Source organism: Carica papaya, chromosome 1 (genome assembly GCF_054855325.1).
Source record: "Carica papaya isolate Zhongbai chromosome 1, ASM5485532v1, whole genome shotgun sequence".
NCBI lineage: Eukaryota > Viridiplantae > Streptophyta > Magnoliopsida > Brassicales > Caricaceae > Carica > Carica papaya.
In genome coordinates, this window is record NC_142309.1 from 11,235,790 (window position 1) to 11,263,377 (window position 27,588).

A 27,588-nucleotide genomic window follows, 5' to 3' on the forward strand; every position below is an offset into this window, starting at 1 on the left:
TGTATTGTTTAGTTTGATAGTAAAAGGGTTAATATACCATGCTGGTGTTACAGCCTTCCTTATCTCTAACCATGGTTCAGTATGTTTTTCTTTATTGATTATATCAGTGTTTCTCCATTTTTATTTTGTGACGTTTAGATAATAGTTTCAGGATGGAGAAAGGATATTTGGGTGGTCTTTTTATCCTTTTAGTACCACATCTTAAGGGCTGAGAGAATTTGTAAACTTTATCCTTTAATAATTTGATGTTTGGATATCTAGCCATTGGTATGCATTTGTTTCTTTAGAATTAAGTAGTGGACATTCACGTATTATGGACACTTGATGACAGATCGTATCAACCTTACAAAAGTAATCTTTCCAGGGACAGCTGGGATCTGTATCTTCTACAGAGAGCCTGCAGCAAGCAGCAGGAAACAGTCAAGTTTATGGGACACCACGCCAGAGTGAACCAGGTACTGGTGGGACTCAAGCAACCTTTTCTGCATTCCGTTCTGGTTCTGTACCAGTAGGATATTATGCATTGCAGAGAGAGAATGTTTTTCCTGAGAGACCTGGCCAGCCTGAGTGCCAGTTTTACATGAAGACTGGAGACTGTAAATTTGGGGCTGTCTGTAGGTTCCATCATCCAAGGGAGAGGCTAATTCCTGCTCCTGACTGTGTCTTAAGTCCAATAGGCCTCCCTCTGCGGCAGGTAAGTTATCTTACAAGTGGAATGCCTGAGAATTTAATTTAACTATCACTCAATGCTATTGAAATATGTTTTGGAAAATTACATTAAGGTCCTTTTAGTTTGGGTATAACTACAGTTCAATCTTTTTTTGATAGAAAAAGAAGTATTATTAAGATGAGAAAAGAATAAATACAAGCCTGGAGAATAACTATCGCTGAATCTATTACTTTGCCAAAAATAACACAGTCCTCGTATAATGAATCTATTTGTCAAATTCAGCTCAGTTTCTAAGCAGATGGAATGTGTCATGTATCAATCATGTTACTGTAAAATAGTAAAATTTTGCAACATATAAACGATCTGCATTAGAAAAATGATAGTTTATATGGTAAAGGATAAGCAATAATGACAATGTATGACAAACTAAAGTATGCACATGAAAATTGTGAATAGATGAGTAATTAAAAAATGTATTTTGCCTTACAGAACATTGGAAGGATTAGATTGTTGTTTCTGAAAACAAATGGGTCTAGTTCTAATTATTCCCAAACATTAAGCACTTCCATGCGCTTTATCCAAAAATAATATATCTACCTATATATATGTATCCTTTTATCCTAGGTCTTACCAGTGTTCCTATTCTGTAATCTTTCATGGGGCTCTCATAGTGAAATTGCTTAAATGGTATTATCTCTGTATGCATGATGCAGGCCTTGAAATGTAGAAATATATACCAGTGTTTTTTTGACCACTTTCGTGAATTAACATTAGCTATCCTCTGAAGCTATTAGAAAAACTGAAGATTTTATTTCATAGGCCTGTTTCGCTGCTCAGATTTATTCTAATCAGATTTATTCGAATCTCATCAACTGTCTTATTTTTGGTGTCCAATGGGATGAGAAAATCAAAGTAATAATTTTTTTACAAGGTCCTTCTTTATGATTGGCAGTTAGTATAGATTACTGTGATTATGTCTTAGGTCTTCTTACTTCTGCAGCTCTCATGCAAATGATTCATTAAAAATGCAACTATTATAATTTAAAGTTGTTGCCATCTTCCACTGTGGAATGACATCATTTTGTTCTCTTTAGTGGCAAGTGTTATTGATATTTTAGTAATTAAGTTGCAAAGTGTCTTTGCCATGTTTCTGGGTGGTGCGAAGACTTTTATTGTTTCCATACAGACTTTTTCCTGTCATTTAGATGATTAAACCCTCCTATTGTTTCAACAGGGAGAACCTTTATGCATTTTTTATTCACGTTACGGTATCTGCAAGTTTGGGCCAAGTTGTAAGTTTGACCACCCTATGGGAGTTTTCACATATAATTTTTCTGCGTCAACTTCAAATGATACTCCAGTACGGCGTCTGCTGGGATCATCTTCTGGAACTGCATTAAATTTGTCATCTGAAGGTCTTGTTGAAGCAGGTTCTACAAAACCCAGGCGGCTTTCACTTTCAGAGACAAGACAAATGCCTTCTGGAGATGATAATATTGATACAGAGTGAGAAGGCTTCTTTAATGGGCGGGTTACATCCTACAGACTCTGAAGACAAGGAAGAGTAATCTGTAAATTCATTTTCCGTGGCTGGAGATGTATAGTGTTAAAGCCAGTTGATTCTGTTATTCTGAATGCAATTCAGTTGGCAGTTGCTTCAACTGATTTAATTTTGCTGCATCGTGTAAAAATCTGAAATTATTTTCACATTTGGTAAAGCCAATGTGAACATTTCATCTGTCCTCAAAACTCCTCTTTCTGATTCTGAAGATATTTCTTCTCTTCTTTTCTTTTTCCAGTTTATTGAATGAAGAATTTCTTTTCCAACTTCATGACCATAGGATTATTGGGAATTCCAATTTACTTTCCCTGGTATTAATGTCTAACCCTGGCTCTTTTTTTCTCATAATGGTAGAATCTCTCTGCTACCTTGTTTTGATTATATGGACTTCGCTTCATGGTCATGATCATAATTATCAGTTTTATTATTGTCGTTATCATCATCTTCTTTCTCTTTATTCTTCTTGCACCGACATTCCTAAGATTTCTTTAATGTTCAATGATACATCATGCTTCAAACTTTTCTTTTGATATCTGTTATTGGTGAAATTAGCAAAGGCACTTCTGAATTTAATCTTTGTTTCTTACTAAGCATTCTGCTAAATAGTTTTGTCATGCAGAGAAACATGGGCCAAATATTGGTATGAGCAGGAAAAACTGGGCCTTCCAGAATCAGTGAGAAGATGATGATTTTAATAGTAAAAAGTTTCACAGGTAATCTGCATTCTTTGTTGCATTTCCTTCTGTTCAAGTTTTTAAGCTGAATGCCTTAATCCAACAAGTTGTTTTAGTCGAATGCCTTAATCCGATAGTGTTACTTACTGTTTGGGCTTTCCCTTTTAAGTATACATATATATTCAGATGTGTATGCTTGTTTTTCCAGGAGGCTTCAAATAAGAGAGATTATAGTGATGGATGCACTGCAACAACTCCTGATTATTTGTGCTAAGTACCTTGAAGAACTCATAGCAGGTACTATGACAACATGAAAAATTGGATATTATCAGTAAATGAAACAGGCTCTCCAATAATTGGAAAGTCGTTGTCATTCTAGGTGAAGCTGGAAGCAGCTTTTCACTATTTTTTTCTCTGATTGAATTTGTTTTCTTGTAGTTTCACTTATATGTATGTACAATGGATTTCTACCCAAAAGCTGGTTATGTAATTCATAGATAACTTGCATGGATAATTTAAGATTCTTCTTCTGATAGATGGAGAACAAATTTTTCAATGAGCATCTAATCCAGTTTGAATTTTGCCATTGTTATGTTAGGAATGAACTTAGAGAAAACTTGTGAAATTCATCTATAAATTCGTATTTAGTTCAACTATGATTCAATATTGATTTCATATTTTTATGGAATTAGAAATTCATTTGTCAACCTCCCTCCCCATTCTGCCACCTCTTTTGACTAGAAAATCAACGGTAGTTGAGAATGTTTCTTCCGATTTTCATTGCTTTTATCTCTGTAAGTATGAAAGTTTTGCTAAGATGATTAGATGGGATGTGTGTGAGAGAATGGATGGGGAAATGAAGACATCTGGCTACTTATCATAGGTGTCTCAGATTTTCATATTATTATGGGGTTTAAAATAGCCATATAGGGTGTGGAAGGACCAAATTCACATGAGATATTAAGATGATAAATCTTGCTATAAGTATAAATTAGTATATGCAGAATGAGAATCATTTCAAATTATATATAAAACAAGATATAGAAGTATGGAAGAGCTCCTTTTGACCTTAATAGGTGAAACTTTCAAGTATATGATGCTAATTAAATAGAAATTAAGATGGGAGAATGATTAGGCAAGCATCATAGCACTCCCTTAAAAGGATACATGAGATTCATGGGACCATTTAGGCATAAAGATAGCTTGCAAGAATTGTGGGTAATGAAGAACACATCAAGTATATGAGCTGTCCAAGAAATATTTGTGTTAAGATGGAGTTTGAGGAAGTCCGCTTCCGACTATTGTAAGGATAGACTTCGAAAGAGAAGAACTCGGAAGCACCATCTAGATTTCATCAAAAAGTTTAGATAGATTTGTGAGTTGAAACTTATCTTGTACTATTGAATCATGGATGTGTCTCATGTATTTGCTGTGATTGGCAACTGCTGGCAAATAAGAAGGATCAAAGAAGAATTGAATACATCCACACAAGTTAAAAATGAAGCATACTTCAGTTATGGTTTTAAGATCGAAGTGTATCATGCACCTCCATATTTGAAAGATATTATTTCTACTTTTCTATTTTGAAGTGAAATATAATGTCTGCTCCTATGGCGGATGTCGTAGGTAACGAAAATTTTCCCATTCTTATCAATTAAATATAATAGAATCAAACTTTTGTATTTTAATCCACTAATCAACAAACTTAATTGCATGAGCTACTTAAAAACATAATTATCAAATTCTACAATTTGAAATCTGTTGGAGTTTGCAAATCAAGTCATATTGAAAAATAGAAAAGACTTTTTTTATTTTTTTAAATGAGAAAAAATGTATCGGCTTCGATCTCAAAAAATATACGTAAAACAATGTCAGCTAGGTAGAATGAAGGTTTTCATATTTCATTATAGTGGTTAATGTTTTCTTGTAGTTTCAATTACATATCATTAAGGAATTGAGAAGTCTAGAATGAGGTTATGAAACAGCTTGTCAAGAGTGTTAAAATACATATATCATATTATGATGAAAAATATTTGAGTGGAGAATCTTTTTGGATTATATTGAATAATATGAAACTCTCTCAAAGTGGATTTCCTTAATACATGCTAAATGAATGTAAGTAGTTAAGAAAATAAAATAAACTACATTGGATATATTAGATTTACAAAAAAACTTTACATTTTTATTTATTTATTTTTTTTTGAAGTTCCGCATCGAATATTATCGTATATTTGTTAAACGATTATTTATCTAAATTAATTTAAGAGACGTCACAAAAAATACGAGTAAACTAATGTTAGACTCTTATTCATTTAGAGAATTAAAGTTAGTCTAATTTGATACAGTTTAAAAAATGATAAATTAAGAGTTAGGATCGGCAGGTGTTTTCTTATGAGATATTCCAAGAAAATTATAAAAGACTACTTTTATTTAACAATAAATAAAAGTGATTGTTTCAAAATATACGAATTTCTTAAAAATATTATAGAAATGGGTAGTTGGAGATAAAACACTCGTTTCAATTGTAGAAAATTTACAACGTGACATACAACAATTTCGTAAGTGAATTAATTGTTAAAGTTCTCAATAAGTACTATAGATTTAGAGAGGATGATAGTGCCATGGTTATCATGGATGATAGAATCCTTTTTTTAACCTAGGAAGAAGAAGTATTGATATTTACCATAATAAGAGATGAAAAGCCATAAAATTTAAAAGTGAACTTCTTATAGTGTAATAGAATTTGGATATTGAAGGAGATTATATTATTCTGTATTTGGAATAAATAATGTAATAATATATTGTAAAAAGATCAAGGGTATTCATTTATCTTAATGTAAGATTATATTATATTTATTGAATTTAATTTACATGACATAGGCATCTAACATGGCATATAAAGATGTCATAATTTATTTTACTTAATAAAATGAATTATACCCATGATATACATATATAATATACATGAAAAGAAAAACTAAAAAAAAGCCCCCCATAAATATATATATATATATATATATATTTTGGCCACATGTATACACTAGAATTTCTTGGTGGAATTTTGTTCTCCTTTCTCCTTGATTCTAAGTTGGAGCTTTTTAGCTCTACCTTGAAGGGCTCCTGACCATAAAAACAAAAGACGGGCATTATGATTTTCGCAGAAGGCAACTTGTCTTAAAAAAACCCTGGAGTCAAAAGTTGTAACAGAAACAGTCGATGCCGAGCCAGTGAAATCATGCTCCTAGGGGCATCTAGAGAATTCTGGTAAGGAGCGGAGAACTGCAGGTTGGAGTTGCAGAGAGGTAATCATCATCCTCTGGACATTTCGCTCGTCATTCACATCCGTTCTTTCATCTACTTGCTATTAGTTTTGTGAGGTTAATAAATAATATTTTAACCGTGAGATCATTCAATTACCAAGTTGTTCATTTTCATTCATTCCACGATCAAGAAGCGAAGATTTTTAAATGCAAAGCATCCAGTATTTTTCCTTCAGTAACAATCGCACCGCGCATTCTTTAATCAACACACAGAAATGAAAAAAGCAACAGAAATCAGTTCATTCTTGTTTTACTTCACGCACGATTTCCCTCATTTTCTTTCTTCGGGTTTCTCTCCCCGTATTCCTCTTCTTCTTTATCAATCAACCTGCAAATTTTCTTGCTTGTTTCTCGAGGACGGAGGAAAGAAACGACAACGTTTTGTTTTTGGGGAAGAAATGGGCTTGGGCCGTATGAGAAATTAATTTAATTTAATTTAATTTAATTAAAAAAAATGAAATATTTGTAAAAAAATGGAATAATAAATTTTTACAAAGGGTAGTAAATTAGTAATAAAATCAGATTAAAATTGCAAAGCAGAAGATGGATTTGAATTTCTCCAAAAGTCAAAATTAAATTTCTCTTTTTCTTTTTTCTTCATTTTCTTTTTTTTTTAATGAAAACTCACATCACATCACAACCAAAAATCAAAAATCAAAACCACACCTCTCTACTACCTTTCTTCACCATTTACCAATCATGAAATCTGCAGATGGCTGCCTCCCCCACACTCTTTCTCTCCCGTTGCTTCTCATTTTTGCTCTTCTTCTTCTCAACTCCTCTGGAACCTCCGTTCTACAACCTCAAGTGAGTCTCTCTTTCTCTCTCTCTCTCTCTCTCTCTCTCTCTTCTCAGATCTCTTTACTCTTCTCCCCTAATATGCTACATACGCTTTTTCTTTCTTTCTCTCCTGATTGATTGATTCGATGTTTCTGTTGTGTATCTTGATTTTGGAGGCAATCGGCTCTGTTCCAGATGCGGCGACGACGACGACGACAAGCGAAACCCAACCAATGATGGTGCCATTGATGGAGGAGAGATTGGTGATGGTGAACGAGAGCAGAAGGAAGCTAGGGAGTTTTCAGATATGCGCACTATGCACTTGCTGCGGTGGAGCGAAAGGGCTTTGTTTAGCATCTCCCTGTTGCTACGCCATCAACTGCAACATTCCAAACAGACCTTTTGGCTTCTGTTCCTTCACGCCCAAGACATGTAATTGCTTCGGATGCCATATCTGATCCCTAATCTCTCTCTCTCTCTCTCTCTCTCTCTCTCTCTCTCTCTCTCTCTCCATTGATTATAGATTTCGCTTGTTTAATTTTGGGGAAATCTTGATTCTGTTGGGAAGAAAGAATATTTGTTCTTCAAATTATTTTTTGTTTATAGTTTATTATTACTATTATTATTATTATTATTATAATATCAAAGGTTGGAATTTCCAGGTAAGTTTTTGGCTATTTGAAGTGAGATTTTGTGTATAATTTTTTAGAGCATTAAATGAGTAAACATTGTTTCTGCTTTATCAACTTATTGGGTCTGATGATAATTAAAATTATTATTATTATTATTATTATATATAAACATTTTTAATTATTTTATTTTTATTTTTTAAGTTTAAATCTATACTTGATTTTATTATTATTATTATTATTGTTTTCTTCTGCATACTCCTAGTGGGCTGTCTGCAATGCAGATTGCAAATTGCTATGATTTTTTTTTTTTTTGTATTAAACACTGAAATGGGTTGTGACCCTCTGGTCACAACTCGTGTGTTTATATATGTATGTATATCTGTTTATGTTTCCTAGTTTTCTCTAAACACCAATTTTATTCTAAATTTTATTAAAATTGACCAAATTTAAATTGTATAATTTTATATGCACCAACTTTTCCCTAATCTGAGAAAAAACTTCATTAGTTTGTGAAATTAGTAAAATGAATTCCATTTTCAAACAGTCTTAATTTTGTCCATAGTTAATTTTGGAGGCAATGTCAGAAACACCATGAACTTCAATGCGTATATATACATACATATATATATATATAATATTAGCTATTGGAGATATTGGTAGATTTTTAATAATAGATAGATAAATTGAAAGAGGAGAGTTTTTAATTAAAGATGGATGGAAGATGAGGCAACATTAATGCTTACAGTTGGTTTGGTTGGGCGGCCAAGTTGGGTACGAGCAAATTACTTACGGCAATTGCAAGCTTCTTAGCTTCTAGTTTCACTACATGCACCTATCAAAAACAGAGATGAACTAAAAAGACTTTATAAATAAGGGTTAACTCAATTGAGATTTTACTTAAAATTTAGTTTAACAAAAAATTAAAATTGTTTCTAACAATGTTCTTGATAGGAGTGTGAATGGAAAATGTGATTTGGTATGAAAATTGGGCAACAACCCATGTGCCATTTCAAGGACAAATGTCAATCAATTTCCATGATTGACTGCTTGTCAACCATTTTTCTCAATGCCATCCTTCTGTAAATGAAGAAAATAACAATTTTGTCAAATATGTGTGTGTGTGTATATATATATATTTGTCACAAATTCTTCTTCAAGATCTTCTTGTTCCCATTCTTGTTTGATTGAAAAGGACTTGCAACTACATTTGGAAGCAAGCTTAGCTGGATTCATAAAGATTGCATGTGACCCTTCTTTTCCACACTCTCCAACCAACCTTCATTACCATGCATTATTATCCAACTAAGATTAATTACTGGCCACAACAGTATGTCTTCTTGGCACTGCTTATACTTTGGTTATTATGTGAGTAATGAAAGTGTCTTCAAAATAACTTTTTGGTAAATTTGTTTTTGGTAAAGAAGTTTTGATACATTGGGTAGAAATAGTTGTAAAGATTTTTACAATTAGAGATGTTATTTTATACTCAATTCGATGCAGTTTATATATATATACATATATATATATATATATGGATTTTTATAGAATCAAGTCTGAGTTTGGGTTGCAGGAAAAGAAAAAGCGTGTTTGTTGTTAGAGTAAGTTTGAATATATAAAATTAAACTCAACCTAAAAACACAAGTTTGCTCTTCATACAAATAGACAGGGTTGTGAATTCACCATCCTCAGCTATTGCTTTAAAAATAGAAATTATTATATTTAGTGTAAATAACTTTCTTTACTCAAATGATCAAAAAAAAAAAAAGTCATAACAAAAGAATAAAATATTTAAAAAAAATTAATCGTTATTTTATGATGTCTTTTATTCTTTAAATTATTATTAAAATTTAAAAAATATATAGATTATTGGGAATATTTACTTTTAATTTTAACCATAATTTAATAATTAACAAAAATCATCATGACACAAAAGTTGAAATAACAAAAAATCATTCAAAAATTTAGTTTGAATTATTAGTAGACAGTTGACTAATTAATAATAAGTTTTGAGTCAGGATAATTTTTAAAAAAACATGTTCAAATTGTTCTTTAAAAACAGAAGCAATTTATGAAAAGTACACAAAACCTGTTTCTCTATTTATATATGTTAAAGCAAATTTTAATTTTAATTTTAACTTTTACTAAAATTCCCCTTAATTTTTTTTTTTTTTTTGAAAAAAAAAATATTTTCTATTGCCAAATGGGATATTCATGTAGTCTGACTTCAATTTTTAGAAAATTATGTAAAAAATAATAAAGTAAAATAAAAATGATGATATGCAATATAAGATGGGTGGATGAGATTTGAGGTACTTTTTGCAAAGAATTAAAATTCATAAAATTATTAACTCTACCAACATGTGATCTCTACTATTTCCTATAATAACATTTTTCACAGTGAAAATTTTAGAACTGTAATAACCCCAAAAATATCTAAAAAAATAAATTATAATTTAAGTGCAGAACCGAAATAAATGTTTAAATTTTACATTCCTTATACGATAACTTAAAGAACTAAACGAAGTTGCAGAATTCAGTTTAAAAAAAAACAATACAAGAAATAGTGAAATAAGTGAAAAATTAAAAAAAAAAAAAAACTATCATCTACTCGCAATCATCTTATGGTTCAGGCTCTGAAACTTGGTCTTCTTGATATGAAATTGTTAAATAAGGGATGAGGTATACTAGGCCAGTAAGGATATCACACTATATCACCGACACAGAAGTAAAAGTTGGTATAAAATCAAAACAACTAATTGAGTATTTAATTTAAATCAATACATTTATTAAAAATAAAATCATTTACCGTTCATTTACCGTAGTGGGATTCATAAAAACAATTTATACAGACAATAATATTATACAGATCATAATTCCATGTATAATCAGCAATCATACCACACATTATAAATTTATGTCCATCATCAATAAATTCACAATAACTATCACTCTTTTTACCAGCATGTTGGTATCCATGGTGGTTCATAGGGATGTCTCCGCTATGCGTGAACCCTTTCATTCAACATTCTCAATTACGAGCTGTCCCCATACCCCTTCCGGTATGAGCGTCAATTTACCAAACCTCAATACCCCGTCCGGTATGAGGATGAAGCAGGTCGTCCCCATACTCCGTCTGGTATGAAACAACGTTCACGGCAGGATTCTCTATGTACCTAGTCCGTCCACCATCTCCTAGGATATCCAGTAAGACTGCTATTTCATTTATTCATTTCATCACACAATTTTTACTGTTTAACCTTCATTTTTTCCTGATTCAACAGTAAACACATAGAATAAACTATACATGCATTCAAAACCATAAAATTAATTAATAAAGTACTATCATGTATTTAAACTGTAAAACAATCGACAAAACAACAGTAGAGAATTTCCAGTTCTGTCTCTATTAGCAATCCGTAATTAATTATGCACATTTTCTAAATTCACACAAAATATCATATTATTATTATTTATACTTCAATTTTATAATAGGGAATAGAGTGAGGGATTCTTACTCAATTCGATGTCTAAAAGCTACGTTGTTCGACTGCACCTACGGGCGATTCCTAGGCTCCCTAATTTTTTTTTTCAGAAATTAAAACACGTTAATAGTACCTATAAATGTCTCAAACAAATCCAAAATCAGTCCCAGGACCCACTTGGCCAATTTTAAAATTCTAGCACGGCGACTCCGCCGCGTTCTGGCGACGGCGGTCTGCCTCGGGTCGGCTGTTTTCAACTATTTTCGGTCGAATTCGACCGATTCTATATCAATCCCTGCGAGAAAATACGTTAAAGGTCCTCGGTTGGCCGAAAAAATACAGAAAATCGAAACTCACCGACGGTGGGGCTCTCTGGTGCGGCGGCACCTCCGGCTCACGTTGTGGTTGGGTGTTTTGCTCCGGTCAACCTGTAGAGAAGGATACAGTGATCACAATGGTAGAAAAATTACATAGAACGGGAATCGGAAAGGGCCTCATAGGAGGCATTTTGTGAAATTTTCGGCGATGGTGCCACCGAGTTTCGCCGGCGTTTTTCGGCCAATTAGACAGTCTTTTTACTCCGATTTGGTCTTGGGTGTGTTTAAAATTGAATTTCAAGCAAAAAAATTTTTTTTACCTTTTTTGGCGATCGAAAAAACTCCGGTGCGACAGCGGATGGCGTCGGTCTCCTTCCCAGTGGCCGGGTCTTCTTCTCCGACGACCGATTATGGCAACTAGGGTTAGAGTTTAGTGTGGATGGGGGTTATTTATATTCGTCTGCTTTTGATTTGCACCGTCCATCGCGTTTAATCTGGACTGTCCGATCGCGATTAAATAGGGAGTAGATCTAAACCGTTCATCGCGATTCAATCTGAACCGTCCATCACGATCTAATCTGGACTGTCTGATCACGTTCAAATCTGACCGATGATTGCGTTTGGGGGGATACGCATCTGGACCGTTTATGCGCACGAGAACGGATTTGGACCGTTTGATCGCGGGCACGCAGACACTGCGTCAGCGTCTGCTACCACGTAGCGCGTCCTGATTCATCAAGCCTCCTGACCAGGTGTCTGACGTGGCGAAACTTCTCTAAATTGTATTTTGACTCTTAATTTTCGATTTTTCTTTCAAAAATACCCTTAAAACCTAAATTTTCATACAATTTTCTCAAAATTATTTTTAATATAATCTTCCACCAATTTTATTTTAATTTTTATTCTAAATAAATAAATAAATAATTGAAAAATTATCTTATTATATTTATAATAAAATTTTAAATTATAAAAAAACTAATTTAGGGTGTTACAAGAACACTCTAATTTCTACTCTACTTTTGTCACTTTTTACTTTCTTACTCTTCCCAAGTTAGTTCATGGTTTCTATTTTCTAAATTGACAATCTTTTTATAGGCAAAAATGATGTTAATAAATCTCCAACTGTTCTAAAAAGTATGAAATATTATTTAATCTTTTTTATCATTTTAAAAAAATTAAAAATATTTAGAATATAACACTTTTTATATTTTACTCTAATCAATAAATAATAATAGTAATAGTAATAATAATAATAGTATAAATAAAGCATTGATGTCAACAATAATAATAGTGACATCAACAATAGTGGTAATGAAGAAAAATAAAAGATTAAGAACAATAATATCAATTATGATGCATACAATTACAATGATGGTAGTTTAAATAATTGTAGTAATTTAGTTGATAATAGTAGTAATAATACAATTAGTAATGGTAACAATAACAACACTAAAAATAGCAGAAATAGTGATGATAGTGGTAATATTTTAAAACCAAGAGTAGTTGCTTACCATACTCATAAAGGAAGTATCTCCTAAATATTAAGAAAGGCAGCAAAGCAAAAGACTTCTTTGCCTATTCCTTACTCTACCCTACTTACATGTTTTGCCATCTGAGTAACTCTAATTTGAGAATAAGCCCTATTTCTCACATTAAATGGATGAACTATATAGGTTGCATATATAAATTTTGCATTGTAATCTTTATAAGCATTAAAATTTGCTGTTTTGAGTAACTCCATTTTGAGAATAAGCCCTAACAAGATGAAGATTTTAACAAGAGTTTTCCAAGAGTCTTTATCTTACAAGAGATTTTCATTAAAGGTTCTACAGTCAAATCAAACAATGGAGGTTATTGTTCGATTTGGAGCACCAACAACCCTAAAAAAACAAAATTCAAGGTGATAATGAACATAAGACGAGTTCAGATGGCAACCATGCAGGATAAAATGGCTGATGCAGCTGCCCTGCCAACACAAATAGTTAAAATAGCTCAATGATTCAAGATCTTCAACAAAATCACCCTTCTCTGTCTACATCTAATTTTTGTTATTGATCATGGTACAGATATCAATTTTGATAATCCAATATTATGCATAACTCCATCCAGTGTTATGCATACTTCTGTTTTATGTCCTGCTAAACATATAACAGTAAGTTCGTTCCTTTCCATGTTGCTCAAAAGTACAAGATGCTCCATACATCCAGAATATACTTTGAAATGCAATTGCCAACTCTAAATTTGCAGAATCCTTTACCAGTGCATAGTATGAAAGCTGGAATGCAAATGCTGCATGCATATGCGTCAAAACCTACTGCATAAGCACCAAAAAATACTCCCTCCATTGCAGTTACACTCACCTATATCCTTTTACCGATATGCAAATGTTTGCTCTAAGAACCGAATTAATTTATTGATACTTAGAATTGGGAAACTTCTCATCTTTCTCCCTAGAGATGGCTATTGTCATACCCATAAATAGTGTGAAATAATTAAGCAGCTTATTTACTTTACTGAAAGAAACAAAAATAAAGCTTCATATATTTACTAGTATAGAAAGTTCCTAACAAAACAAAATATCATATAATTGAAGCAAAATACATTCTTAAGTTTTCTTCCAAACCTGGCTGGCTTTCACTAATTCTTACATAACTCCAAGGCATTTTCATGATTAGCAGAAAAAATAACTGAGAAGAACATACATTTGCCTTTCAATCAAGTTATTTCATCCACCTGGGCAAACGGAGACAATGAGCTCAGCCGAAATACTAAAATACAAGTTCGGTATGCCTGAAAACTCCTTGTTGCTACCCATAATATCATCTAGGGATCATTGGCGTCCTATCACGTGCTGCCTGTATATGTTGCTGCCATCGTATGAAATGAGTATTTAGAACTTACAAAGACAAAAACAAGATGATTAAGAAAAGGTATATCAGCACAAACTAATCTTCCTATCACTTCAGCTAAACAAACGGGTAGATGAATCAAACATTATGCACAAAAGTCTGACTAAAACCTTCATAACGGCCAACAGAAATATCAAATGTTGAATATAATATGATTCAGACTGTCTACAGCTTTCTCTTATTAAGGATCATAAGAAAATAACTGACAACTGGTTAATTTTCTTGGAGACCACATTTAACTGGCATATTAGATTCCCTAACAATGCAATCCAAAATGAATTTGGAAGAAAACATGTTTTCTTCTCTTCTTTCTTGTCTGGTCAAACTCAAGATGATTCGTATCCATACCACATCCTACCTCAGACTTGGTGGGATTTTCTATGTCTCTATAGACTGGCAGACAGACAACCATAACAGAGAAGGTACAAGACTTAGAAACTGGTTTTGGTGACTGAGATACTTTGCCTAGCTTTGTCTGCAAGAAACAGTAAACTTCCCCATAGGTACAATACTAAAAACAAAATGATGAGGACATTTTCACGACTACACGACCCCTAACAAATAAGGTAATACCCAGCAGTTTAAGGTTGAAAGTGAAGAAAACAGGACTGAAAGAAAGAACTTTAGGAAATGTGACAGAGGGGAAGGCAAAGAAAGATGAATCGATATAGAAAATGGTAGAAGAGAATTGAGTAGAATTTTAGAGAGCAATATGCTTCAAATTCTTCCACATAACATGATCACCGTCCTCTTTTGAATCACCTCAAGTTTCTTAAACAAGAAGAATTGATGGCAGAAAGAATCAACTGCGCTTGTCAACATATTAGTCCAATAAGGAGTTGTCACCACTTTTGGATCAGTGAGATAGAGCACTTAAATGGACCAACAGGAACAATTAAACAAGGCATAATATCATGCTACCAATTGTATGATGCGACCTTATCCTTCAATAGCCAGAACAATTTCGATACCTAGTTTAGGAAACTTCATATAAACTTGATAATTGCAAAAGTTGTCAACATAATACAAAAATTACATGAATACTATAAAAACATATTTATACTAAAACCACAATTTTCCATCAGCGTCCTCTGCAAGAAAAAAGCTCAATGTTATGGTTATGGGTCTGATTGAGAGTAAAATCTTGAGTCAAGCATGCATCTTGCTTCACACATATCCTTTAGGAACTTGTCATAGAGAACCCCTTGATCTCTAGAGTTAGGTACTATAGACCTTTATTTGATAATGATTTTCTGCCTACTTTTAGTGTTGCAGTTAGCATGCATAAACAGGTAAGTGACCAGCAATTTGCATTTGTTTTTTTACTTGGGGCTTGTCCTAAAACTAGAGATCCTAAACCAAACTCTTAGCGATGATAAGTTCCAAAATCCTAGCCCAATTCTTTTTCCTAATTAAGCACAAACTAGAAATCTAAACCAAAACAAAGCCACGCTTAATGAGCAGAGTAGATTTCTCCTTCTCGTGGGACGAACACCCACTAGCTTCCCTGCTGCCACTTTCTTCTTTTTCTCCGATATTTTGAACAATAGTCAACCTCAAATCTTGAACCAGGAAGCATAAAATATTGCAGCTTCAGATCTTTGAAATTTGGTATCCTCATGAAACCACGTAGATAGTATGTATTAAACCACCAGAAAAATTTGCACAGGCTCATCCATAGATTCAATCATAATTGAAGGATCTTGAAAGTCTCTTCTGTCACAAGTTTCATCAAGATTGTCGAAAAGAGCATGACAAAGAGCTTTAATTTCTTTAACATGTTCTTTATGTTGTGACGATACTTCAAGTCTTGAGTCCATTGACAAGAAAGAAACTTTTATAAAACAAATTATCTTGGAATTTCTAGAATTCTTCCACTGCAACTTCTATCATTTAGTATAAAAACAGACAATACTCAATTTCAACAAGAAACATAAATGCATCAACTGTCCGGAGAACTTTTAAACCAGAGAGCTTCTTGAAGACATTGATGGAACTAAGCTTGATTGTGCCAAATATATCAATTCCCTATACACATCCATAAATACCACAATTTGATAAAATATATCATTTATAATTGGATACATTCCATATTTTTTATTTCAAAAAAAAAATAGTTGGATAAATTGCATGATGAATTGTAATCAAAATATAGTTTGACTCCACCTTAAAACGTTACCCTTTTTTCTAGGGAATACACCAGATTTGTCCATGGGAAAGAGTGGCGATTCAAATTTGGTACCCATGAGTTATGAGCCAGAAAATAGAACGATATGGAAGAAAAAGAAAAACGAAAACATTATGATTGGAGAGAAGGAACAAGATGAAATAGAGGTAGATCACAAGAACAAGGAAAGGAGAGATAGGAGAGAGAAGAACAGGAAAGAAGAACAAACATGCTCTAAGGACACTTGATGTAGGACAAACGTCCACAATCAAGCAGCTAAACAAATAAGGTAATGGGCAGCATTTTTTAAGGTAAAAAGATAAGAAACTAGGAGGTGTAGAAAGAAAAGGAATTCCGAGGGAAAGGGAGATGGAGAAGAAAGGAGAAACGAATAAGAAAAGGGTTAAAGAGAAAGTAGTAGAATTTTAGGGAGAAATATTCCTTTGTCTCTTAAAAAATAACATGATTATCCTCTTCTTGCATCATATTAAGCGTCTTAAAACAAAAATGGCTTGCAAAAAGAACCAATAGCAACTTTTTTTAAAATGGAAAAGTAAATGAAAAAGAAAAAAAAACGGGAACTCTTCAATTTACTAGTCCAATAAAAGCTGCCATCACTCTCAGACCAATGAGAAACAAAACATGTTAACCACTTGCGTTCCACCACCTTTGGACAACGAAAGGTGACACAAGTTGGCAACCACCACCTTTGGACCATCAAAATCTAGCACCTAAATTGACCAATAGAAACAAATAAACATGGTGTTACTTCACCTACAATAGTAGGATGCCACTTCATCCCAAGAAAAACAAAACAAGAAGACTACACCGAGAAAGTAACTCCTGAATCTAGCTAATCTGTCCTAAATAGCCCATATATGTAAGAACATATGCAAATACAGAAATTACATAAGGATTATAAAAACATTTGCTATTACTAAAAACTATCCATCCTAGCTTATTCCCATTCTACATCAAACAAGCTACTCTCTGAATAACAAAAGAGAATTGGCAGATTCAAAGTTCTAAACATGCGCAATCAGCAAAAGGTTTCTAAGAAAATAACCATTCACCAAGAACATTTTGGTGGAGCACTTAAAGAGCAACTCAACCAAAAAGTAATAAACAATATTACATAAAAACACTTCCAGGAAAAGAGAGAGAGAGAGAGAGAGAGAGAGAAAGAGAGAGATGAAATGAGAAGCTTATTCATCAGTCAGGAACATTCTAAAATTAGTCACAATGTGATCTAGGCATTACCTGAGTGGCATATGATGAGCTTTGTGCCAAGAACTTAACAAATTCTTCCTTCTTCCTATCAAAACTGGACCTTGCTTGATCCAATAGTATTTGTTCTCTCTTCTGGTCTTCCTGTAACTTCTCCCTTTTCCATTTTAACTCCTTGATCTGCTTCTCACTTTCAACATAGCTCTCAGGTAGGTTTGATTTGGGAGAGGGTCTTGGAAATCTCACATCAACTTTGACCCTAAGATCACACATCAAACAAATATAAGAACAAAAAATATTTTTTTCCTTTTTTGTTTTGCTATCCTGAGTGTCCAGACACTTTATACCAGAAATGAAGAACTAAATTATTTCTCAGAAGCCCTAGACCTTACAGTTAATGTTCCATGTAAGTGCATCAAACAATCAAGAGTTATATTTAGGCCAAAGAGAACTAGAGAGAAATCATAGCAAACCAGAAAATATAAGATGGAAGTTAGCTGAACCAAGCTCCAACAACATAAACTGGCCAACCTTCTTACCAATTGCCTAGAGCAAAAACTCCAGTGCTCCTAATTATCCCCCCATCTAAAGACAGGGCACCATCACTTATACATGGGAGAGCATGCATCATATCTTCTCTTGTTTTGTATACTTGCAAACGGGCAAAGAGATTATAGAATAGAGTCTCTCGAAGTCCATGTCCATCAGATGTGACCCAAGATAAATTTGAACTGTCTATATTGATCATATTCACAGCAAACCCAAGAAATCCATGCGGAGACTGGCCATCAGGTAATCTTGGCTTCAAAATATCAAGCCTCCTTTGCGAGTCATCAGCTACAAATTGACCAGGATAAGGTCTTTAAAAGGAGAAAGAAAGCCAGTTTTAGAATGTTTTCAGAGAACAAAATCTAGATTGTCAATCACGATCAGCTTATAAGACTCATGCCTTAAATTTTCAAGACAAATTACAAGGAACCGGCCCTCCAAAGTCCTTCCCATTGAAGCACCAACTCCATGAAGGCCAGCATTTTTATTTATGCAGCCTTCCTTGTCATAAGCTTCTAAAGCCTTGACACCTTTTAAAGTTTTACAGACAATTGCCAACATCTTATCAGCTCCCAAGTACTCAGAGAAAAGCCTACATCTCAAATACAAGGAAAAGTTGTCAATATAAAGCATTGACTATGGCAGTAATAAGTAAATTTTACAATATCTCAGAAAGAGTCATCATTGCAATCTTCTATGTGAACAAGCCATCTCATTTGATGCAACTTCCTGACCATAAGTCATCATTTTTACTGTACCTGGACAAAGTTTAACTCATGACATCAACCCTAAGGTGGAGGGCCGTGGCTACTAGCCCAATGTAGGTTTACCTGACCATATATTATTCAAATTCACATTACATGCATGCATACATGCACGTATATAGGCATATACACATGCACATACGCGTGCATACAAGCTCCACAGAGAAAAATTCTTGGCTAGGAGAATCAAAGTAAAACACAGTAAACAATCCAGATACAAACCTCCTATAAAGCACAAATACAGAACTAGAAAAGATTGAATCCACAAAAAGCAATTTCAAGTCCACCTGCTAAGGTTTTCATCATCAACTTTTCCAAGCATTGCGACAATACCCAAGACATCCTTGATTGAGGTCAAATGAGAAGCCTGGGCACCATGACGGGCTTTCAACTGACAAAAAATGCCAGCAGCAGATTTTTCATGCTGAATAATCTGTTCAGAGGTTTCCTCTTCACTCTGAAGTCTGGGATAGTCCTCATTCTCAATTTTAGGTGTGCCTGAGGAATGATACTTGCTGAGAACAACTGAAAGAAAACCAATTATTAGCCACAAATATGGACGAAAAAATTATGCAGTATTTTTTGCTGAAGGAGTCAATATATTACAAAATTTTGAACTCAACCCATTTCCTTCTCATAATGAAGCCTAAATTGTATAAGCTGCTCATTTTCAGTTCACAAGTTGTACAAAGTTATTTTGACTAAGAATAGGCAAATGCCACAAGTGGGCACGCACATACACGCATATTTGATGGAACTAAATGATCTTGATAACCAATATATTCAGCGATAGATGTGCTGCAGAAGACACTGTAAAAAATATACCTTGCAGATCAAGTATGGATTCCTCAAATCTGTTACCCTGCGCCTTGAGAAACTGGATGTGCTCTTCATGCTGTCTTATTTTCCGCCCTAATGCTTCCAGATCATCTTGAAGCCTCTACAGATTTAAGGGATAGACATAAAGCAAACAGAAAATTTTCACCTTCATTATGACTCATTCCCCATCACTTGTTTTCCTGGTTTCATTCATGGTTATACAGATATGAAAAGAAAAGGATATAAAAAGAACCAGTAACAAAATACTTCATAACAACCTGAGAATTGAAAGCTGCAAATCCTACTTGTGAAAGTCCTCCATTATGCAGTTCCTCCATTCCAACTACTGAAGCCTTCTTATCATCCATTTGCATCACTGCGGATGAATCTTGGATGGTAAATGTGTTGGTTTGAATTGAGAGCTGCAAAGAATACATCAAAACCTCAAACGCGCTTTCAATAAATCTTTCGCACAACAAACCGATTAGACCATACATGCACCAAATAATAATAATAATAATAATACAAGTCTTTTTCCCAGGAAATTTAAACAAACACAGAAGAAATCTTCAACACATTCACTCAAAAAAAAAAGGTCAGAGAATAAAGAAAAACGTAAGAAACACAGGAAAAGGAATTTCATGCGAATATATACATTAGATGCATCAAATTGCAGTAAAAACGGAAAAAAAAAAAAAAAAAAAAAAAAACCGAAAGAGTATGGGATAACGATTTAAGTCCTTCCGTTTGATTGCAGAGAAAAAAGAACGAAAAGTGAGATCAATTTGGCATCAAAACATAAAATTCCAACAGTGCATGGAATTCAAATTTTCTGTTTTCAATCACATTTCTCCAGCAACGGAAAAGGAAGCTTGAAGATCAGGAGCTCGTGATGATTACTCACCTTGTGGCAGGATTGAGACATGCAGTTGAGAGAGATTTGACTCGTCTGAATCCTCCTCTTCCGCCCGCTCTTCCTGTCAGTGGATTTCGACCTCTTTCGTCATCAGCACTTGTACTGTTGCAGTAGGGCTATAAATATTTATATATTTTCTTTCTCTTTTTTTTTTTTTTTTGTTTTTGCTAAAACATTTTTATATTCCAGGTGACCTATTTTCAGCACTCAGTAAAAAGTCCCTGGTAAGTAGTTTCTTATAATACAATTTAGTTCTAAAATTATCAAATATTTATATAATAATATAAATTATATTTTTAAATAATTGTCAATTAAAAATATGGCAATAACTCACACACTTGTGCACTATAAATAGGTTTTTAATATTTTATTTTTATTTTTACATGCAAATTAAATCAATACTTAGCATATATCATGAGTAGGTCTCTCACGCGTTCTTGTCTCATATCATTTCTGAACTCAATATTTCAACAAATTATCATAGTATTCGATTCATTCTCAATATAATTTACGGTGATTTCATAAATTTTTAAACTATAATTATATTTTCCATAGTCCTTTTTTAATTTTACATTATTTTCATTGTAACATTAGAGATAGAATCTTACAAATAGTACCAGAATAAATGTCATTTAAATGACTTCATATTGGTAGAATTTCGAACTTTGTAGGATCTTTAAATTACATATTGTGATTATGATATGCAATCTTGATGGTGACATCAAAAAATAAATAAGTAAATATTGTGATATCTCGCATCATTTCGATTGTAGTGTTAGACATAAAATGTTATAAATAATATTAGAGCAAGTGTCATCTAGGTGACTCCATATTAGTGCAATTTTAGACTTTGTAAGATCTTTGAATTATAATTTATAATTGTGATATGTGATCTTAATAGAGATATTAAAAAGTAAGTAAAGATTGTGATATTTAAATTTTACATCGACAAATATATGTTATTTTTAAGTTCTATATAATAGTTTAAGTTATGCATTACCTACAACTTAAGCTTGAGTTGTTGAGTATTAGTCGCTTGGATTCGAAAAGTTGTAAAACTAGTGATAATTGGACTCAAAGCGTTATACAAAATGTGATTGACTGATCTCTTAATAATTAGAGAGTGATTTTGATAATTACTTAAATCCTAAAGAGATGATAAGTGGGAGGCATCTCTATTTACATTCTAATATATTAAAGAATTAGATCTAGCAAATAATATTTTTTTATCTAAAATCTATTACACCGAAATTTATTTTTATCAACAAGAGATATTAGGCTACAACTTGCTTTAAAAAATCTAATTGTGTTAGTGTTTCTCCTTCTCAGATAATATGTTATCTAATAACTTGGTCCAAAATATTATTAGGAGCCTATTTAAACTATAATCATATCCTTACAAAAATTGGTACCTAGAATTATCGCTAACAATGGTTAGCACCACTTTTTCCCTTATCTTGTCTTATAACATCTTTTTTTATTTCTTGTAAATTATTTTGTTCAAGCAAGTTAGTATTAAACTAAAAATATACCTAATAAAATATACGATACAATATACAGTTACCAAAATATTTTTTATATTTTCTCATGTTTGAAATTTTGAAGTTATTAAGAATAAGATAATATTATGTGTTTACATATACATTATATATTAAGTAATTTCATCCAATATTCTTCAGAATGAAACAAAAACTCATTATGTCTTGTTTGGACTCTCTTTCTCTCTATTCAACATCACACATAATCCAGTGTCACACATACCCCAACATCACATTACCCACAAACACTTATTGTCTTCATCTCATCATTACTCGTCATGCTTAACTAGTCCAAAACCATAATTGAATACCTAATAAAATACAGTCACCAATATATTTATATACGGATAAATACATAATAAGCTCTTATATTTTTTTCATTTTCTATTGAATTTTTATACTATTTTTCTATCTATTTAAGTATTTATAGTTTCAAAATACTTTGAAATAAGTTTTTTATTATTAAACATCATTTACCCTAATGTTAAGAGAATATCACATGTTATTAACGCGATATCTGAGTGGAGGGACAATTTTTTTTTTTAAAACGAAATTATATATACTCATTTTTTCATTCTTCCCCATTTTCTTATCCGTCTTTTCATATATGATCACCATATTTCAGAGAATTTATTGTTGAAATTATTTTTAAAGAGTGTTTTTAAGTCGATTTTGAATAGTATTAATTTGGAAGGTAAACACACAAGTAGCAAAAAGTAGAGAATATAATTTGAAATGTAAGAAATAGTTAGCATAATATTAAAAATAAAATGGAGAGAAATCATCATGTATTATATATGAAGAAAGATGAGCAAATGGCTTTAGAAAATACTACAAATTTAAATTTAATATATAATGTCCCAAATATATTATTAAAATTTTTTAAAAAAATAATAATAATTAAAATATAAAAAGAAATTAAAATAAAAGTTAAAATAAATTAATTAGCTTTATTCTTTGTCTTAATTTTAACTTATTTTGGAGTAAATAATAAATTAAAATATTAGAAAAAAGGTGTTTGAATGCATAGACTTTAAGATTAAAACCCTGTCACGTGGGATCCCAATCTAGCAACGTCACATAAGGACCGTGAAAAGCTTTCCTTTCCTCGTACTAATCATAAAGCCTGCACAATGTATATTTTTCATAACTATTTTTTAAAACGTATATAAATTAAAATTCTCATACTTGAACTTAATAATAAAATGTTTTTTTTTTTTGTAAATTAAACTAAATAAGTCTTGTCTAGAATTTCAATTGATTTTTAACCAGGATGATTAATATACATATAATGTTGAATATATTATATTGTAATACGAACACTACATAAATAATTATATTTAAATTTAATTAAATTGATTTAAATACCGACTAAAAATTAATTGATTTTGAATTCAAAATTTAGAACTTCTTTTATCATTATTAATTCTTTTTTTTTTTTAACCATCGACCGAATGCTAAGAGGGTTTGCCTATGCTTTAGGGATATATGATTTAGGGTTATCTATTATTGTGAAATATTAAATTTTTTTAACTTAAATTTGCATTGCACGATGTTCTTCTAACTTGCAATGATTTAGAGAAATATTATTTACTTTTTTTTTTTAACTCTCTTGATTGAACATTTAAGTGTAACAAAATCTTTCGAGAAAAAGTACTAAAAAAAAAAAAAATTCTTCAATCTTGTACACACAATTCTTAAATTTTAACTCTAATATGAAGAACATTTTTTTAAAGTTTTTGAGTGGATAATTCTATAACGACTTTGTGTCCTAAAAAATGAGAGTCTATGATATATATATATATATATAAGTACTGATTATAGAGTTTCGATCATACTTGAAGATGTTATAACGATAAAAAAAAAAAAACAATACCCTAATCATTTTGAGAATTTTTTGCAAAACCAATATTGTGCCTTGGGCTGGCAACAGTTTTCAACCAAATGATTCTATAAAAAATGTAGGTTCAATCAATATTAAGTTTTGAAACTCGAGAATTTAAATTAATTCAAAGTATTAGTCCAATACCAATTATTTAAAATTAGTATTAAGAACTTAAAACCTTATCTTAACATTAACTAATTATCTATATAAGACGATTAAAATCCATTAATAAAATGTTCATCTCCTAGCTAATTGTGGATAACTAAGCCACATTACTAAAACATCTTTTTTTTTTTCCTTTGGCCTTAATTGTACTCTATAATTAATTTTAAAATGGATTGTTTTGTGTTGTTAATCCAAACACATTTTAATTAGCACTTGAGTTTGAATATGATCTATTTAGATATTATAAGTAACTTTCATTAACCAACATATGATAAAATAAATATTCCTTAATTAATTCATTTCAAAGTAATTAATTAAATATTTTAATAAGTTCATTTTAATTTATTCTAGCTTTTGAATAAACTACTTAACCAAATGAAATATCTTAAACTTAATTAATAATATTAATTAAATTTTAAGATCGCATAGATACAAATTTACTCAATCACTCAAAATTTAGAGAAAAATCTTTTAGATTATTGTGTAGAACTCGATAGATTCAATCATCTTCGTACTAGTAAAGTGAATAATCAATCTTATTTTACTGATAATTAGATAAACTTAACTTGTAACACCCCCATTTATTATTATTATTATTAGTATTATTTTATTTTGATTTTTTGTAATTTTTATATTAATATATGAATTTTTATATGGTTTTAATTTAGTTTAATTTAATTAAATAGAAATAATAATAATAATAATAAAGGGTAAAATTATTTTAGGGATTTAATTGAAAGTAATTTTGGGAAAAAGGGGGCAACTGTTGTTTAATGATTGAAATATAAAACTATAACATGTACTATGTAGCGCCCGGGGAAATTGAAGAAATTGAAGGAAGGAAAAAAAAAAAAAACGCGCATGCCACGTCAGCAGACCCAGTCAGCAGTCCTGGCCAACCAGGACCTGCCACGTGGCAAAACCATGTCGACCGGGGACGGGCCACGTTGACGATCCACGTGCGCGCGATCGGACGGTCCAGATCAATCGCGCGCACGGACGACCCAGATTTAATCGCACGGACGGCCCAGATTTAATCAAAAACGGACGGCCCAGATTAAAACAAAATGGACGGCTGAGATCAAAAGGCAAAAGGGTATAAATAAGACCCCCACACCAGACCCCAAACCCTAGCCGCCTGCCCTTGCCGGAGAAGACGAACCAGAAGCCGGCGCCGCCACCCGCCGCCGCACCGGAGGGATTTTCGACCGCCGATCGAGGTAAATTTCGTACCCCCGGCTCGTTTTTCCACGCTGATTTCCCCAGTGGCCAAATCGGAGCCAAAATCCCAACCAAACGGCCGAAAAACACGGCTGAAAGCCAGCGGCGCCGCCGCGCCCCTTCTCGGTTTTTGCCTCCGATGAGGCCCTTCCCGGCCTCTGTTTAATGCAATTTTTATATCACCGTGATCACCATTCTTTTCTCTACAGGTTGATCGGAGCCGAATCACCAAAACACGAACTTCACCGGAGAGCCGCCGCACCCGAGAGCACCGCTGCCGGTAAGCTTTGGTTTTTCGTAAATTTTCGGCCCCCCGAGGGCCGTAGGGTTGTTTTATCGTAGGAACCAATGCGAGTGTGGCCGAATTCGGCCGAAAACGGCCAACCTGAGGCAAACCGCCGCCGCTTGCGGCGACGCTGTCGCCGGAGCACGGCGGAGCCGCCGTGCCGGAGTTGCGATATTGGCCGAAAGGGGCCCTGGGCCTAATTTGGGATTTTTTTGGAACACGTGCATGTACCAATAGTGCGTTTCAGTTCCCCGGAAAAAATTCAGGGAAAATTAGGGACAGTCTGCAAGCGCACTGTGAAGCCGTGTTCGGACCCCGAAACGAGTAAGGACCCCTCACCCTATTTCCTATCACGGTATTAAAGTTCAATAAATGATAAAACGGTATTTCATGAATTAACGAATGTGTGAAATTGCTTAAGGTCGCTAATGGAACCCGAGTCTAGTGTGTTTGTCAGTTAACTGTTATTTGGCCTGTTTTACAGTTTTAAATGCAGCATGAGGTTCGATGTTTTCATTTTATAGTTTCGTGTGCATATTTTACTGTTTTATTGATTATGGATTGAATGACCGGGATATTGATGCTGTATATTGTCTGTTTGGCATAAATTATCGTTTTGCTTGTTTGTATGTAATTGATAATGCTGACTGAGGGAAAAGGAGAATGAAAGATTATGTAAATAGAAATTGTATAATGTGTTCAGCCTGACTAGATATCCTGGGAGATGGTGGACGGACCGGGTCCGTAGGGAACCCTACCGGGATTGTGGTCTCCCATACCGGACGGGGTATGGAGATCTTATGTGTTTTGGCGCCCATACCGGACGGGGTATGGGGACAGCCCGTTTCACCCTCATACCGGACAGGGTAATGAGGTCTATGGTTTGGCGCCCATACCGGATGGGGTATGGGGACGACCCTAGAATATGATTTCAAGTGTTAAGGGTTAACGAGTAGCGGGACCCCTATGGATCCCCATGGATACTAGTGGGCTGGTAAATGAGGAAAATATGTTGTGTAACGATTGAATTACGAAAAACTTGATAGGTATTATGTTATACAGTTTATATATATGGTTTCATGATGATGATGATGTTATTGCTTTCGTATATTGTTTTATGAATTTCACCGAGGTAAGTGAATGGTAAAGGTTTTATTATTAATAAAAGGATTTGTTGTAAATTATGCTCCATTGGTCTTTTTGTGTTTTCTACCCACCTTTACCTCCGTGACGGTGAGATATCGTGATGTCTTTACTGGGCTAGTGTAGCTCATTCCTTATTTAATCATTTCATATCAAGAGGACATCGTTCCCGAGCCGGTTCCGCAGGAGGACGACGAAGGGGACGCCTAAAGACTCCATAGTCATATTCGTAGCTTTTACTTTCAAGTTTCTCCTTTAGGTAGTTTGATCTTTTATGTTTTGTGAGCACATTTTTGGTTTTAGTGTAAGAGATGTTATTCAAATTTTGACTTCGCTTCCGCATTTGATATTTTTAATATACCTTTCATTATGAATTTCCGGGGTCGTTACATACTATGTTACAGATTATGTATGAACTTATGATATCTATGATGTTATTATTTCCATAGGTCGTTTTTATAAATCCCACTGAGGTAAGTAGACGGTAAATTATTTGATTATTGATAAATAAATTTACTTGAAACTTGTGTTCCATTGGTTGTTTTTGGTTTTCTACCAACTTT

The 27,588-nt window shown here is 33.0% G+C and overlaps 3 protein-coding genes across 11 annotated transcripts in view; 2 read left to right on the forward strand and 1 right to left on the reverse strand.

The window, feature by feature from the left end:
- LOC110816315 (zinc finger CCCH domain-containing protein ZFN-like) overlaps nucleotides 1–3,486 on the forward strand; it is a 30,068-nt gene extending 26,582 nt beyond the window's left edge. For 2 of the 8 annotated variants that reach the window (XM_088219347.1, XM_088219392.1), the window contains 4 exons: nucleotides 365–694; nucleotides 1,905–2,542; nucleotides 2,851–2,944; nucleotides 3,114–3,486. In XM_088219347.1, coding sequence (XP_088075473.1) covers nucleotides 365–694; nucleotides 1,905–2,180 — 606 coding nt within the window. In that variant the 3' untranslated portion in view covers nucleotides 2,181–2,542; nucleotides 2,851–2,944; nucleotides 3,114–3,486. Of the gene's footprint in view, nucleotides 1–364; nucleotides 695–1,904; nucleotides 2,543–2,837; nucleotides 2,945–3,113 lie in introns of all 8 variants that reach the window. The other 6 variants (XM_088219363.1, XM_088219356.1, XM_088219378.1 and 3 more) reach the window with 6 other exon arrangements.
- A 3,345-nt stretch (nucleotides 3,487–6,831) lies between these two features.
- LOC110816360 (ubiquitin carboxyl-terminal hydrolase) lies at nucleotides 6,832–7,671 on the forward strand. The gene is made up of 2 exons (XM_022044515.2): nucleotides 6,832–7,032; nucleotides 7,182–7,671. The coding sequence occupies exons 1-2, from the start codon at nucleotides 6,925–6,927 to the stop codon at nucleotides 7,461–7,463; spliced, it is 390 nt and encodes a 129-aa protein (XP_021900207.1). The 5' UTR covers nucleotides 6,832–6,924; the 3' UTR covers nucleotides 7,464–7,671.
- Nucleotides 7,672–13,955: 6,284 nt separating this feature from the next.
- On the reverse strand, nucleotides 13,956–20,933 carry DMS3 (defective in meristem silencing 3). Of its 2 annotated transcripts, none has more exons than XM_088219410.1 (8): nucleotides 20,776–20,933; nucleotides 20,177–20,293; nucleotides 19,878–19,992; nucleotides 19,340–19,577; nucleotides 18,689–18,880; nucleotides 18,279–18,599; nucleotides 17,773–17,998; nucleotides 13,956–14,303 (listed from the first exon to the last, which is right to left on the reverse strand). In XM_088219410.1, the coding sequence occupies exons 1-8, from the start codon at nucleotides 20,794–20,796 to the stop codon at nucleotides 14,256–14,258; spliced, it is 1,278 nt and encodes a 425-aa protein (XP_088075536.1). In that variant the 5' UTR covers nucleotides 20,797–20,933; the 3' UTR covers nucleotides 13,956–14,255. The 2 variants fall into 2 exon arrangements, with proteins under 2 accessions (XP_088075536.1, XP_088075532.1); XM_088219406.1 differs by having other exon boundaries at nucleotides 20,150–20,293.
- Between the last annotated feature and the right edge of the window lie 6,655 nt (nucleotides 20,934–27,588).

Excerpts from the sequence above, each read along its gene's own strand:
- LOC110816360 (XM_022044515.2), top strand. The coding sequence starts at position 6,925 with ATGAAATCTGCAGATGGCTGCCTCCCCCACACTCTTTCTCTCCCGTTG. Across the intron at positions 7,033-7,181 it reads CCTCCGTTCTACAACCTCAA|GCAATCGGCTCTGTTCCAGA; the intron begins GTGAGTCTCTCT and ends TTGATTTTGGAG.
- DMS3 (XM_088219406.1), bottom strand. The coding sequence starts at position 20,796 with ATGTCTCAATCCTGCCACAAG. Across the intron at positions 18,600-18,688 it reads ATTTGTCTTGAAAATTTAAG|ACCTTATCCTGGTCAATTTG; the intron begins GCATGAGTCTTA and ends CTCCTTTTAAAG. Across the intron at positions 14,304-17,772 it reads GCTCATCATATGCCACTCAG|CAACATATACAGGCAGCACG; the intron begins GTAATGCCTAGA and ends ATACGATGGCAG.